Raw genomic sequence first — 16,158 nt, 5'->3', positions numbered from 1 at the left:
ATCTCCATCACTCAAATGTCTGTATGTTTGCATACTGTGTTTGTGTTTGCACTGGTTTATATAGATTCTCAGACAAGAGCTTCCCCCCTTCTCCTGTACATCAACATACTATACATCAGAGAGAAAATTCTACATGTGATGCTTTTGATGAACTCTTGCCCAAACTTTTTCTATGATTTACATTAAAGGTGTGAACTTATACAAGTTAACATGCGCATAAGTTCACACCTTTAATGTGTCTTTTGTGTGATTTAATCATATTTTAAATAAATCACCAGAACTCTTGTTCCACTATGATTCATTTGAAATAATGTTATCAAAGTGTTGACACGAAAGTCAGTTCCACACATTTTTTAAGATAATTAAGACTTTATTGAGCTATTTTAACATTTTTGTGCAAAACGACAAAAAAGGATCTGAAAAACACAACACTGAAATTAAGAAAAGCATTTAATGTAAAACTTTTTTTTTTAAAAGCCTTCAAATGTTAATATTTGATTAATTTTACTGAAGACTGAATATGCTGAATATGCACTGTATTCAACTACTGTTTTTAGAAGGGACAGATTTGAAAAAAGGTGAACTTTTACATCCTGATGCCTGACTTGCAAAGCTTGGAAGTCAAATGTATTAAAACAACTTGAACAATTTAAAACACTTAAACATTTTCTCCCCCTTTGTGTATTGATAACATGCATCTTTTAATCTTAGAAGTAGGTTATCAGTTAAATCCTTGTAATTTTCCTCTTTTTTAAAAGCCTGGGTATACATTTTCGAATGAAACAAGAGTATTTCTGTCCTGAGCAAGAAGCATCACCATGGAGTTAGCTAAACAGCCAACTAACAAGTGATCAAAGGGCCAGAATTAGGTGGTTAAAGGGCTGCAATTGGCCCACGGTCCACCGGTTGAATAGGTCTACTCTAGACTGTATGTTGCCACCTTAACAATTTCATAACCTCAGATGTCTTAGGATTGATTTTTATTCATTAAATGTTTCTTGGTGTTCTTCTCTGGTTTAAACAATATGATGTAACACTTTGGAGCAAATATACACAGTATTAGTCCAAAACTGGAAGCCAGAATGGCAAATATCTCCACAGCCACAGTAAATTTCCCAGGAGAGCTCACATATGCTGGGATAAAGGTGATCCAGACAGCACAAAATATCAGCATGCTGAAGGTGATCAGCTTGGCCTCGTTAAAATTATCAGGTAGTTTCCGGGCTAGGACAGCTAACACTAAGCAAAATCCAGCCAGTAGGCCTATGTACCCAAGGACAACCCAGAACCCAATAGCTGAGCCTAATGCACACTCCAGGATGATTCTCTCCTTATATATAATTAGGTTTTCCAATCGAAAAGGAGGACTAAGACACAACCAAATAGTACATATTAAAACTTGAATAAATGTGAAAGATACTACAGTTATCCTTTGCTGTAGAGGGCCGAACCATTTCATGACATTACTACCTGGGAGTGTAGCTTTGAAGGCCATTAACACGACTATAGTTTTCCCAAGAACACAAGAGATACAGAGGACGAAGGTGATCCCAAAAGCTGTGTGCCGCAGCCTGCAGGACCAATCAGAGGGTGCTCCAATGAAAGTTAATGAACATAAGAAACATAGAGTCAGGGAGAAGAGCAGCAGGAAGCTCAGCTCAGAGTTGTTGGCCCTGACAATTGGGGATGTCCTGTGACGAAAGAAGATAGCCGTTGTTACAATGGCAAGACAGGCACCACCAACTGAGAATGCAGCCAGGATGATTCCTAGGACCTCGTCAAAGGAAAGAAACTCTACAGGCTTGGGGAAACAAGTGTCTCTCTCTGCATTAGGCCAGAACTCCTTGGGGCAAGGGAAACAATCGGGGGAATCTGAAATGAATAGGAGAGGGCTTTTAGCAGTAATAAAGTTGATGTTATAGACATGCCTTGAAAAAAAACAAAAAACAAAAGAAAGAAAAAACAAAAACATACCTGTAGTATTGCTAATCTCTCCCTCAGGACACAGTATACAGTCATAACAGCAGATGGGTTTTCCTTTCTGAAGCACTTTACGAGTTCCTGGAGGACAGCTTTCACTGCACACGGACGCAGGCACCTGGCACATACATACATGCAAACAAACTCACACACATTCTGGTGTGCCATGCAGGTCCTTCAATGAAACGATTGGATTACACATTTTCAAGATCGTCTTTGAACAATAGTCAAATGCCAATATGTGTATTGCAATTGTTATCTTCTTCTAGTAACAATTACTCTTGTTCATAGAAAAAGGCCCTTCTGTCACAGTGCTTACTGTCTACTATATTTCTACATATACAAATATATTAAAAATCAGTATGAGAGCCTTCAGTCAGCTAATTTGCACCATGACGACAACAAGCATGCTGGCCAAAAGAGGCAGTCACTGCAGCCTCCTCTTCTCACAATCAGCTAACCTGCACCATTCTAGCCCCCAGCCTGTCAGTGTCCAGTCTGTTAGGTGTCAGTCTTTGTCTCTGGCCTCCAGAGGGGATCTGCCTTCATAGACTCTCCTTCCCGGCATTCAGAGGATTTCTGTCTTTGCCACTGGCCTCTGGCAGGGACCTGTGAGAGGTACTGCCTCTACTGCCAGTTTTGCCAATTTATTCAGCTTCAAGTAGCTTCGCCCATCCGGTTGTCCTACTGCCCTTCCTCCAGCGCTGACCAGCCTATGTCACTGTATCATTCTTGCTCGTCCTTTCATTTTAATTTTAGCCAGTGTCTTCGTCCCCTTACCCAAACCCCAGAGCGATCCATGTGCATTTTCCGGTGTCAAATTTTGTACCCTTTTAGATCACCAAATTTGAAATTCTAATGCATTAGATTATTGCTGTTGGGCTCCTTACATCTTTGCCACCGTCCATCCAAGTGAGATTCCTGATGATGCGGAACTCCTGGCCCTCTGGCAGTGATGCATCATAAAGCCCCACTGTCACCATCTCAATGCTGCCACTCTCACTTTGTTGCCAGTTAACCAGGTCGTATCTGGCCACAGGATCCCCATTGACATCAAATGACACATCATAACCATTTTGGGAAAAATTCACTTTCTTGAGCTGGCTAACGACCTTTGACGATAAGTAAAGTTAGACAAGGAGGTAGAAAAGGGAAAACGTTAACCTAAATTTTATAAATTACATAATCGTGGTAACATGACATTGACTATGTTCATGTAATCATGTTCATTGACCTGTTTGGACTCCATCCTAGTGAATTTGTCACACTGAGCTGTAGAATTTGCATCCTGACATGCTGCACTATGAATGGCATGTGCTATTGCATAAACAGCCTGGTACACTGTGTTAGTGCCTCTGAGCTGAGATGTGTCAGTGTACGGGCTCTGAAGCGTCTGTATGTCTTCAGTTCCATCACACACAGTTTCTTCTTTGGCTGCATCTAAAAGCACACAAAGGAAGGGGAACATGTTTTTAGTTTTGACAATATGTATGATTTTACTATGATTATTTTTAATTCATGATTTCTATTTTTTATTTAAACTGTCAACAATGCTTTGAAACATGCACATCTATATTTTTCAGATTTATTCATAAGAAATGCTTATTTTACATACATTTTTGCAGACATGCGTTCATCTACTTTCCTCAAGCTGATTCATGCTGTGTTGGCGGTTATGTATACCAAGTGCAGTTAACACAGATCAGTAATCAGATGTTATGATGTGAAGTCCAAAAGGCAAAAAAATGTCCACAACTTTTTAATTAATTACATACTGACCTCAGCTGTTTTAATGAGTGGAAATAAATAAATGATCTGAGAATGTAACATCATTCTTTCGAATGAGTGTAAAATCATTTTTTGCTTTCCTTTTCATTTATTTCAATCACAAAACATACCTTATAGAAACTCATATAGTACTGCTTAAATGTAATTGGAATCAAAACGTGTGCTGTTCTAGCAAAGTTATTCTTCAAACGTTTAAATATAAATAGAAGAATAATGCTGTTATCTGAATCGACAAATGACCCACCTCCCCAAAAGGTAAATAAAATTAAAAAAATAAAAGAAGATAAAAGAAACGAAAATACAATACAGTACTAAGAGCCCAGGGGCCATTTTTGTGCATTTTAAGAGTTTGGTGATTCCACAGTGTGTATCAATATTGTTCTAATAAATGTAAGAAGTAGACTTAAAAGTATGGCCAACTATTTTTATCTATTTTCTTTTATATAAGCAACTCTTTCAGTTTTTGCCAAAATATATAATAACATAATTAGTCACACTTATAAAGGAAAAAATAAGTCCATAGTGTTCTTTTGATATCAGTAGATTTCCCTCTCAACGGAAAACTGGGGTTTGATCTTAAAGAAGCTGCTTACATTTTAACATAGGAGGCCCCCTCAAACAGACAATCAACAAAACCAAACCACATAGACCTGACTATGAATGTCAGCAATGTACAACTTTCTCACCTTTTCCCATCCTGCAGTTGAACGCATCCTCCCAGAACTCAGTGAGCACTGGAGAGGCAGCCACTTTAGTTGGAGACAGATCTAGCAAGAATTCTCTCAGACCTGGGTTGACAGATGTTTGGATGCCAAATCCGATGGCTCCAGCACAGAGGTTGAACTTCAGCATGTCTCGGTTAGTTGGCCAGTAACCGCCTATCCACTGGCGAGGTGGGGAAGGCTTGAGCGACAGCTCTCCCAGCAGGAGTGTTAATTCTGCAGAGTATGTAAATGCCACAATAACCACAGCTGTCGACCTGCAGGGACATTATAGTAAATATTATATTATACCAAAACATTATCAAGATTCTTAAGATAAAGAAAAATGAGAGTTAGGCTACCTGATTAATGAAATGATAAATATGACAGAGAAAGACTACTTGCAAATTATTATCTTTTGTGTTGAATATAGAGTATTGGTCTCATCATGTGATAGAACAAACTTGATGAAGAAATATAAACCTACATTCCTAATTTGCCACTAAGATAATCAAACAATCTCCAGTCTTATGTTTGAAAATTACATGTTTTTTGTGGTTTTGTGTGGAGATGTTCAGTGACAGCACAGGCAACAAAAACACAATCAGTGATGCAAGAACCTGCGGATAACGTCAGCTACTTTCTGTATTCTGCTACGTGGGTCGGTCCGATGTAAAGATTCAGAGTATTCAACACAGATCCCCTCCTTCTGTGCTGCCTGCAGGAAAGATGCCATGCCATTATTGCCATAGTCTGAATCTGACCGGACAGCACCTATCCAAGTCCAGCCAAAGTGTTTCATCAGCTTGGCCAGTGCATCAGCCAGGAACTGGTCACTGGGGATTGTTCTAAAGAAATTCGGGTACTGCTGCTTATCAGACAGGCATGCACATGTGGCAAAGTGGCTCACCTAAAAGAATTCAGCATTGTAATAAATTTACAGGAAAGAAAAAAAATCAGCACTGGCGGACACTGAAGAAATAGTTTGAAACACATTCATAATATTTACTAGAGGAGTGTTGAAGGGCCCGATGATGCGCGACATGCTGATAGATTGCGTGGACTCAGACTCGCCGACAATAGCCATCACCAAACCAGATCCTGAGCAGTTGTCACCAGTGTAAAACACAGGGTCCAGGCCATTTGAAAGCTGTAATGTCACATGCATTGCCACAGGCACTGTGTTGCAAGAGTCGTGGATCTCATAACCAAGTTTGATCCCTGGCAGCAGCTCTGTGCTGTTGTTAATCTCCTCAATGGCGAAGATCATTGCGCGCGAGAAGCGCAGTTCACGAGAGTCAATGCTGCACAAAGAAACTAATTTAATTGTTCAAATCTAGTTTTAACAGAAAAGACACAATTAAGCAGAACTGCTGTTCATGGGAATTATCACTGATGGCTGCACTGCATCTGTGAACGATATTTACATCACAGACTGACCAGCATAATTCAAAACACAGGATTAGATATCAGTCTATAATGCACATATTTAAAAATAGTCAATATGTGGATCAAAAATGGCTTAATTTTTTTTCTTATCCTGGTAATGAAACATACATTTGCAAAAGTTTTAAATATTATACAAAAGCTTTGAAACATCATACAAAGCAAAACATTTCTAACCCCATATAGTGTAACATCCTCTTATCCACCACTTTGCCTTCTTACTAACCTCCCTGTGCACTTTAGTGGCTCAGGCATGGTGGTGTAATTATGCAACGGTCTGTGCGTGTAGTGGTGAATGGCAAAAACACCACCAACAACATAGTCACCATCCATTGAGAATGCAGGTAGACGAGTGGTACCCTGGAGTTTACATTTCACAGATGAGGCCTCACTGCTGACTCCAGCACCAGTCCTTTCCTCTATAAGCCCAGTGCTTTGTTTCAGAGCTGAGTTCAGCTCACACAAACTCAGAGACAGGATCAGGCCAATAAACAGAGCAGAGATTTCCATCACTCAAGTGTCTGCATGTGAGCAGACTGTGTGTGTGTTTCCACTGGTTTATATAGATTTTACAGACAAAAGCTTCCCTCCTCCTACTCTCTGTCAGCCAACTATACATCAGAGGGAGGATGCCCTTGGTCTCTGATGAACTTTTGAACTTTTTAGCCACATGTAGAATTTCTTCCATTAAGAGTCCCTGTCTCTTTTCCTCTCTTGTCAAGTAACTATTGTAAATACCAGATATCATAATAATTTCGTCCTCCTCTTATATCTTTTGAGTGTGTTGTTTTAATGCATATTACATATATATGCATATGAACTTGAATAAACTCTTACCTTCAATGGGTTTTTTATGCGATTTAATCAAATTTCAATGACAATTGTCATGAAAAAAGATAATAAAAGGATATTCAAAACACAACACCGAAATATAGGAAATGAATAGCCTTTAAATGTAAATATTTTATTCATTTAATTGAAGATTCTGTTGCATATGAAGTGCCAAGTGGCCTGACTTTTACATTCCCCATGCCTGACCCGTAAATCTTGGAATTTAAATTTGTTATAACAATTTGAAAAATTTAAAACAATTTTTAATTTCCTGCATTGTTTAGTAGTTCTCTGATTTAAAAAGAAACATTGCATGTGTAGCAGGTAGAAAGAGGCAGTCTGGTAAAATGTCCCTCACCAGTAGCCGCACTTTACTTCCGGGTCTTAATTGACCAGCGGGGTTAGCATACATAAGCCGTGGCATGTTAACGTTCTCCCTCTCTGCTCCTTGGTGCGTGACTGGGTCAGCGTGTGTGTGTCTGCAGTCCTGGTCCAGCTTGATGCCGGTTTCTCCCCGCTTCTCCGCGACTGTCAGCGGGTGAGTGTCTGCGGTCCTGGTCCAGCTTGGTGTCGGCTTCTCCCCGCTTCTCCACGACTGGGTCGGCGTGCGTGTGTCTGCGGTCCTGGTCCAGCTTGGTGTTGGTGTCTCGGTGACAAAACTTTGCAGACACAGCGCCGGTGTATGGAGGTAAAAGGCGGACTTTGTTTTATATTGTGTATTTTATTTTTTTACAGTGGTTTAAATTGTTTGTTCTGTTTCGTTGCAGATTGCCACTGCTGTTTTGTTTCACTTAGGTTTTGCTTTTGTTTTACTTAGGTTTTGTTTAGCCTGTTTTATTTTGGTTGTTTAGTAGTTTTCCTGTATAGGTTGTTTTGTTTTTTCTCTTGCTTAAAATTAACTTCTTTTGTTTTTTTTCCCACTGAGAATTAGAGCTGCATTGCTGCATTTTTAATGAGAGTAACGTGTTTTCTCTCTCTCTTCTGTGTATGAGTGCTGTAGGGGCAGTGGCAAGCGTGGCCGGCCTGACGGTGGAGGGTTTGGTGGCAGAGTCTCTCACCTGTACTTCACACCCCCCCTGATTTCGTGTGCTTGGTAGTTTTTTTGCACTTCCCTCACTATTTATAATTGATTCCCTTCTTTTGGTTTGGTTTTGCTGTGTGTGTGTGCGTAGGGCACTGGAGTGGGGTGAGTACGCTGTCCCAGTGTGAATTGTCCCTTTACTGTCTGCGGCCTCGGCTGCCCATCCTCAGCACTCTCCTACAGTTATTTTAACAATAGCCCTAATAAATTGTTCCTTGTTTTAGATGATTAATTGATGTTGGCAGCGCTCTAAAGTCTGTTATCTTGGTGGGAAAAAAATCCTTGTCTCAGTCCATCATTGAGTTTAACCATATCAGAAAAAGAATCTGTGGCATCTGTACTGGTTGACTGGAGCATTTAAAGGACCAGTTAGAGCTTAAGTTGTTGGTGAGATCGCGGGCCTTGCCACGATCCGGTCACACATGTACAAAAGAATAGGGGATAAAAACGATGCGACTTTTAATCTTAGAATTAATTTGATCAGTTTGAGTCTTGTAAATTCCCTCTTCCTAAACTGCCTAGGTTAAAACCTTTCGAATGAAGTAAAAGCATATTTCTACTCTTTTTGATATGGGGAGTTTGGATTCGGGGTCAACACCTTGAGCTTTTTGTCAAGTTCTTTGGCCCATCCTGAGTAGTTCTGGCAGTGTGACGGAACCTCTTGTCACTGCCATTGGGGGGCAACCGTTGTTAATGGGGGGGCCTTGACTGCAACAATGTTTGGGAGTGTGATGTATGTGAGGTCTCATCCACATGAATGCCAGGACCCAAGGTTTGTCAGCAGAACGATGCATTGTAATAAGATGTAGCAAGAGCATGTAGCAACAAGAGTATTTAACGTCATAGTTCAGTCGGTTTAATATTGCCATCTTAACAATTTTAAAACCTCAGATGTCTTAGGATTGGTTTTTATTCATTAAATGTTTTTTGGTGTTCTTCTCTGGTTTAAACAATATGATGTAACACTTTGGAGCAAATATACACAGTATCAGTCCAAAACTGGAGGCCAGAATAGCAAATATCTCCACAGCCACAGTAAATTTCCCAGGAGAGCTGACATACGCTGGGATAAATGTGATCCAGACTGCACAGAATATCAGCATGCTGAAGGTGATCAGCTTGGCCTCGTTAAAATTATCAGGTAGTTTCCGGGCTAGGACAGCTAACACTAAGCAAAAGACAGCCAGTAAGCCTATGTACCCAAGTACACCCCAGAACCCAATAGCTGATCCTAATGCACATTCTAGGATGATTCTCTCCTTATATATAGTTAGGTTTTCGAATCGAAAAGGAGGACTAAGACACAACCAAATAGTACATATTAAAACTTGAATGAATGTGAAAGATACTACAGTTATCCTTTGCTGTAGAGGGCCGAACCATTTCATGACATTACTACCTGGGAGTGTAGCTTTGAAGGCCATTAACACAACTATGGTTTTCCCAAGAACACAAGACATACAGAGGACGAAGATGATCCCAAATGCTGTGTGGCGCAGCCTGCAGGACCAATCAGAGGGTGCTCCAATGAAAGTTAATGAACATAAGAAACATAGAGTCAGGGAGAAGAGCAGCAGGAAGCTCAGCTCAGAGTTGTTGGCCCTGACAATTGGGGATGTCCTGTGATGAAAGAAGATAGCCGCTGTTACAATGGCAAGACAGGCACCACCAACTGAGAATGCAGCCAGGATGATTCCTAGGATCTCGTCAAAGGAAAGAAACTCTACAGGCTTGGGGAAACAAGTGTCTCTCTCTGCATTAGGCCAGAACTCCTTGGGGCAAGGGAAACAATCGGGGGAATCTGAAATGAATAAGAGAGGGCTTTTAACATTAAAAAAGTTGATGTTGTAGACATGTCTTAAAAAAAAGGAAGAAAAGAAAAAAGAAAAAACATACCTGTAGTGTTGCTAATCTCTCCCTCAGGACACAGTATACAGTCATAACAGCAGATGGGTTTTCCTTTCTGAAGCACTTTACGAGTTCCTGGAGGACAGCTTTCACTGCACACGGACACAGGCACCTGGCACATACATACAAACGAACTCACACACATTCTGGTGTGCCATGCAGGTCCTTGAATAAAAGGATTGGATTACACATTTTCAAGATCGTCTTTAAACAGTTTAAATAGTCAAATGCCAATATGTGTATTGCAATTATTTTCTTCCAGTAACAATTACTCTTGTTCATAGAAAAAGGCCCTTCTGTCACAGTGCTTACTGTCTACTATATTTCTACTTATATAAATATATTAAATATCAGTATGCAAGCCTTCAGTCCGCTAATTTGCACCATGGCAGCAACAAGCATGCTGGCCAAAAGAGGCAGTCACTGCAGCCTCCTCTTCTCACAATCAGCTAACCTGCACCATTTTAGCCCCCAGCCTGTCAGTGTCCAGTCTGTTAGGTGTAAGTCTTTGTCTCTGGCCTCCAGAGGGGATCCGCCTACATAGACTCTCCTTCCCGGCATTCACAGGATTTCCGTCTTTGCCACTGGCCTCTGGCAGTGACCTGTGAGAGTTACTGCCTTTACTGCCAGTTTTGCCAGTTTATTTAGCTTCTAGTAGCTTTGCCCATCCGGTTGTCCTACTGCCCTTCCTCCAGCGCTGACCAGCCTATGTCACTGTATCATTCTAGCTTGTCCTTTCATTTTAGTTTTAGCCAGTCTCGTCTTCCCCTTACCCAAACCCCAGAGCGATCCATGTGCATAGTGTCAAATTTTGTGCCCTTTTAGATCACCAAATTTGAAATTCTAATGTATTAGATTATTGCTGTTGGGCTCCTTACATGTTTGCCACCATCCATCCAAGTGAGATTCCTGTTGATGTGCAACTCCTGGCCTTCCAGCAGTGATGCATCATAAAGCCCTACTGTCACCATCTCAATGCTGCCACTCTCACTTTGTTGCCAGTTAACCAGGTCGTATCTGGCCACAGGATCCCCATTGACATCAAATGACACATCATAACCATTTTGGGAAAAATTCACTTTCTTGAGCTGGCTAAGAACCTTTGATGATAAGTAAAGTTAGACAAGGAGGTAGAAAAGGGAAAACGTTAACCTAAATTTTGTAAATTACATTGACATTGGTTATGTTCATATAATCATGTTCATTGACCTGTTTGGACTCCATCCTAGTGAATTTGTCACACTGAGCTGTAGAATTTCCGTTGTCACATGCTGCACTATGAATGGCATGTGCTATTGCATAAACAGCCTGGTACACTGTGTTAGTGCCTCTGAGCTGAGATGTGTCAGTGTACGGGCTGTTCAGTGTCTGAATGTCTTCAGTTCCATCACACACAGTTTCATTTTTGGCTGCATCTAAAAGCACACAAAGGAAGGGGAACATGTTTTTAGCTTTGACAATATGTATGATTTTACTATGATTATTTTTAATTCATGATTTCTATTTTTTATTTAAACTGTCAATAATGCCTTGAAACATGCGCATCTATATTTTTCAGATTTATTCATAAGAAATGCTTATTTTACATACAGTTTTACAGAAATGTGTTCATCTACTTTCCGCAAGCTGATTCATGCTGTGTTGGCGGTTATGTATACCAAGTGCAGTTAACACAGATCAGTAAGCAGGTGTTATGATGTGAAGTCCAAAAGGCAAAAAAATGTCCACAACTTTTTAATTGATTACATACTGACCTCAGCTGTTTTAATAAGTGGAAATGAATAAATGATCTGAGAATGTAATATAACTATTTCTAATGAGTGTAAAATTCTTTTTTGCTTTCCTTTTCATTTATTTCAATCACAAAACATACCTTGTAGAAACTCATATAGTACTGCTTAAATGTAATTCGAATTAAAACGTGCTGTTCAAGCAAAGTTATTCTTCAAATGTTAGAATATAAATAGAAGAATAATGCTGTTATCTGAATAGACAAACGACCTACCTCTAGAAAAGTTAAATAAAAGAAAAGGAAAGAAAATCAAAGAAATGAAAATACAATACAGTACTAAGAGCCCAGGGGCCATTGTGGTGCATTTTTAAGAGTTTGGTGATTCCACAGTGTGTATCAATATTGTTCTAATAAATGAAAAAAATAGACTTAAAAGTAGGGCCAACTGTTTTTATCTATTTTCTTTTACATAAGAAACTCTTTCAATTTTTGCCAAAAGATATAATAACATAATTAGTCACACATATAAAGGAAAAAAATGTGTCCATTGTGTTCTTTTGATATCAGTAGATTTCCCTCTCAACGGAAAACTGGGGTTTGATCTTAAAGAAGCTGCTGACATTTTAACGTAGGAGGCCCCCTCAAACAGACAATCAACAAAACCAAACCACATAGACCTGACCATGAATGTCAGCAATGTACAACTTTCTCACTTTTTCCCATCCTGCAGTTGAATGCATCCTCCCAGAACTCAGTGAGCACTGGAGAGGCAGCCACTTTAGTTGGAGACAGATCTAGCAAGAATTCTCTCAGACCTGGATTGATAGATTTTTGAATGCCAAATCCAATGGCTCCGGCACAGAAGTTGAACTTCAGCATTTCTTGGTCAGTTACCCAGTAACTGCCTATCCACTGGCGAGGTGGAGAAGGCTTGAGTGACAGCTCTCCCAGCAGGAGTGTTAATTCTGCAGAGGCTGAAAATACCACAACAACCACAGCTGTCGACCTGCAGGGATATCATAGTAAATATTATATTATACCAAAACATTATCAAGATTCTTAAGATAAAGAAAAATGAGAGTTAGGCTTCCTGATTAATAAAATAACAAATATGAGAGAGAAAGACTACTTGCAAATCATTATCTTTTGTGTTGAATATAGAGTATTGGTCTCATCATGTAATAGGACAAACTTAATGAAGAAATATAGACCTACATTCCCAATTTGCCATTAAGATAATCAAATAGTCTCCAGTTTTATGTTTGAACACTACATGTTTTTTGTGGTTTTGTGTGAAGATGTTCAGTGACAGCACAGGCAACAAAAGCACAATCAGTGATGCAGAAACCTGCTGATAATGTCAGCTACTCTCTGTATTCTGCTACGTGGGTCGGTCCGATGTAAAGATTCGGAGTATTCAACACAGATCCCCTCCTTCTGTGCTGCCTGCAGGAAAGATGCCATGCCATTATTGCCATAGTCTGAATCTGAACGGACAGCACCTATCCAAGTCCAGCCAAAGTGTTTCATCAGCTTGGCCAGTGCATCAGCCAGGAACTGGTCACTGGGGATTGTTCTAAAGAAATTCGGGTAGTACTGCTTATCAGACAGGCAAGCACACGTGGCAAAGTGACTCACCTAAAAAAATTCAGCATTGTAATAAATTTACAGGAAAGAAAAAAAAATCAGCACTGGCGGACACTGAAGAAATAGTTTGAAACAAATTCATAATATTTACTAGAGGAATGTTGAAGGGCCCGATGATGCGCGACATGCTGATAGATTGCGTGGACTCAGTCTCGCCAACAATAGCCATCACCATACCAGATTGTGAGCAGTTGTCACCAGTGTAAAACACAGGGTCCAGGCCATTTGAAAGCTGGGATGTCACATGCATCGCCACAGGCACTGTGTTGCAAGAGTCGTGGATCTCATAACCAAGTTTGATCCCTGGCAGCAGCTCTGTGCTGTTGTTAATCTCCTCGATGGCGAAGATCATTGCGCGCGAGAAGCGCAGATCACGAGAGTCAATGCTGCACAAAGAAACTAATTTAATTGTTCAAATCTAGTTTTAACAGAAAAGACACAATTAAGCAGAACTGCTGTTCATGGGAATTATCACTGATGGCTGCACTGCATCTGTGAACAACATTTACATCACAGAGTGTCCAGCATAATTCAAAACATAGGATTAGATATCAGTCCATAATGCACATATTTAAAAATAGTCAACATGTCGATCAAAAATGGCTTAATTTTTTTTCTTATCCTGGTAATGAAACATACATTTGCAAAAGTTTTAAATATTATACAGAAGTTTTGAAACATCATACAAAGCAAAATCCTCTTTTCCACCACTTTTCCCTCTTACTAACCTCCCTGTGCACTTTAGTGGCTCAGGCATGGTGGTGTAATTATGCACCGGTGTGTGCATGTAGTGGTGAATGCCAAAAACACCACCAATAACATAGTCACCATCCATTGAGAATGCAGGTAGACGAGTGGTACCCTGGAGTTTACATTTCACAGATGAGGCCTCACTGCTGACGCCAGCACCAGTCCTTTCCTCTGTAAGCCCAGTGCTTTGTTTCAGAGCTGAGTTCAGCTCACACAAACTCAGAGACAGGATCAGGCCAATAAACAGGGCGGAGATTTCCATCACTCAAGTGTCTGCATGTGAGCATACTGTGTGTGTGTTTCCACTGGTTTATATAGATTTTACAGACAAAAGGTTCCCTCCTCCTACTCTCTGTCAGCCAACTATACATCAGAGAGAGGATGTCCCTTGGTCTTTGATGAAGTCTTCAACTTTTTAGCCACAGGTAGAGTTTCTTCCATTAAGACTCCCTGTCTCTTTTCCTCTCTTGTCAAGTAACTATTGTAAATACCAGAGATCATACTAATTTTGTCCTCCTCTTATATCTTTTGAGTGCGTTGTTTTAAGGCATATTACATACATATGCATATAAACTTGAATAAACTCTCACCTTCAATGGTTTTTTTATGTGATTTAGTCACATTTCAATGGCATTTGTTATGAAAAAAGATAATTAAACGATATTCAAAACTCAAGTAGTAGTAGTTTTCTGATTCAAAAAGAAACATTGCATGTACAAAAGTACAGGGGAAAAAAACAATGCAACTTTTAATCTTAGAAGTAGTTTGATCAGTTTGAGTCTTGTAAATTCCCTTTTCCTAAACTGCCTAGGTTAAAACCTTTCGAATGAAGTAAAAGCATGTTTTTACTCTTTTTGATCTGGGGAATTTGGATTCTGGGTCAACACCTTGAGATTTTTGTCAAGTTCTTTGGCCCATCCTGAGTAGTTCTGGCAGTGTGACAGAACCCCTTGTCCTGCTGTGGGAGTCACTGCCATTGGGGGGGAACTGTTGCTAATGGGGAGGCCTTGACTGCGTCAATGTTTGGGAGTGTGATGTATGTGAGGTCTCATCCACATGAATGCCAGGACCCAAAGTTTGCCAGTAGAACGATGTATTGTAACAAGATGTAGCAAGAGCATATAGCAACAAGAGTATTTAACTTTATATGTCAGTCGGTTTAATATTGCCATCTTAACTATTTTAAAACCTCAGATGTCTCAGGATTGATTTTTGTTCATTAAATGTTTCTTGGTGTTCTTCTCTGGCTTGAACAATATGATGAAACACTTTGGAGCAAATATACACAGTATCAGTCCAAAACTGGAGGCCAGAATAGCAAATATCTCCACAGCCACAGCAAATTTCCCAGGAGAGCTGACATACGCTGGGATAAAGGTGATCCAGACTGCACAGAATATCAGCATGCTGAAGGTGATCAGCTTGGCCTCATTTAAATCCTCAGGTAATTTCCGTGCAAGGGCAGCTAACACTAAGCAAAATCCAGCCAATAGGCCCACTACCCAATATCTGAACCTAATGCACACTCCGGGATGATTCTCTTCTTGTATATGGCTAGATTTTTCATTGGAAAAGGGGGACTGAGACACAACCAAATAGTACATATTAAAACTTGAATAAATGTAAAAGACACCACAGTCATCCTTTGCTGTGGAGGGCTGAACCATTTCATTACATTACTACTTGGGAGTGTAGCTTTGAAGGCCATTAGCACTACTATAGTTTTCCCAAGAACACAAGAGATACAGAGGACGAACGCTGTGTGGCGTAGCCTGCAGGACATATCAGATGGTGTTCCAATGAAAGTTAATGAACATAAGAAACATAGAGTCAGGGAGAAGAGCAGCAGTAAGCTCAGCCCAGAGTTGTTGGCCCTGACAATTGGGGATGTCCTGTGATGAAAGAACACAGCTGCTGTTATAATGGCAAGACAGGCACCGCCATCTGACAATGCAGCCCTAGGACCTCGTCAAAGGAAAGAAACTCTACAGGCTTGGGGAAACAAGTGTCTCTTTCTGCATTGGGCCAGAACTCCTTAGAGCAAGGGAAACATTCAGGGGAATCTGAAACAACGAACAAAAAAGAGCTTTTAGCAGGAATATAGTTGATGCTGTAGATATGTATTTGAAAAAAAACATACCTGTGGCATTGATAATCTATCCCTCAGGACAAGGTTTACAATCACAACAGCAGAAGGGTTTTCCTTTCTGCAGCATTTTACGAGTTCCTGGAGGACAGCTGTCATTGCACACTGACACAGGCACCAGGCACATAGATACAAAGAAACTCACACA

General features: G+C 40.2%; 2 protein-coding genes across 2 annotated transcripts; both read right to left on the bottom strand.

The window, feature by feature from the left end:
• Nucleotides 1–967: 967 nt before the first annotated feature.
• LOC141019205 (extracellular calcium-sensing receptor-like) lies at nucleotides 968–6,239 on the bottom strand. Its single transcript, XM_073494062.1, has 8 exons — nucleotides 6,142–6,239; nucleotides 5,479–5,773; nucleotides 5,090–5,379; nucleotides 4,455–4,747; nucleotides 3,215–3,420; nucleotides 2,871–3,092; nucleotides 1,975–2,098; nucleotides 968–1,872 (listed from the first exon to the last, which is right to left on the bottom strand). Exons 1-8 carry the CDS (start codon nucleotides 6,168–6,170, stop codon nucleotides 968–970), a joined length of 2,364 nt encoding a protein of 787 aa, XP_073350163.1. The 5' UTR covers nucleotides 6,171–6,239.
• Nucleotides 6,240–8,723: 2,484 nt separating this feature from the next.
• Nucleotides 8,724–14,126, bottom strand: LOC141019194 (extracellular calcium-sensing receptor-like). The gene is made up of 8 exons (XM_073494051.1): nucleotides 13,843–14,126; nucleotides 13,206–13,500; nucleotides 12,816–13,105; nucleotides 12,181–12,473; nucleotides 10,945–11,144; nucleotides 10,614–10,835; nucleotides 9,724–9,847; nucleotides 8,724–9,628 (listed from the first exon to the last, which is right to left on the bottom strand). Exons 1-8 carry the CDS (start codon nucleotides 14,124–14,126, stop codon nucleotides 8,724–8,726), a joined length of 2,613 nt encoding a protein of 870 aa, XP_073350152.1.
• Between the last annotated feature and the right edge of the window lie 2,032 nt (nucleotides 14,127–16,158).

This window comes from Pagrus major, chromosome 2 (assembly GCF_040436345.1).
Source record: "Pagrus major chromosome 2, Pma_NU_1.0".
Classification (NCBI taxonomy): Eukaryota; Metazoa; Chordata; class Actinopteri; order Spariformes; family Sparidae; genus Pagrus; species Pagrus major.
Note: the sequence above shows the minus strand (reverse complement) of the source record. Positions and strands in the feature narration are given on the sequence as shown.

Bases quoted from the DNA above. Each gene is read 5' to 3' on its own strand.
- LOC141019194 (XM_073494051.1), bottom strand. From the start codon at position 14,126: ATGGAAATCTCCGCCCTGTTTATTGGCCTGATCCTGTCTCTGAGTTTG. The intron at 11,145-12,180 runs GTGAGAAAGTTG...TTTTAGATGCAG, and splicing joins CAACTGCAGGATGGGAAAAA to CCAAAAATGAAACTGTGTGT. The intron at 9,629-9,723 runs GTATGTTTTTTC...TATTCATTTCAG, and splicing joins AGAGATTAGCAACACTACAG to ATTCCCCCGATTGTTTCCCT.
- LOC141019205 (XM_073494062.1), bottom strand. From the start codon at position 6,170: ATGCCTGAGCCACTAAAGTGCACAGGGAG. The intron at 4,748-5,089 runs GTTCTTGCATCA...ATGTCCCTGCAG, and splicing joins GTAGCTGACGTTATCCGCAG to GTCGACAGCTGTGGTTATTG. The intron at 2,099-2,870 runs GTAAGGAGCCCA...TGTATGTGCCAG, and splicing joins GGATGGACGGTGGCAAAGAT to GTGCCTGCGTCCGTGTGCAG.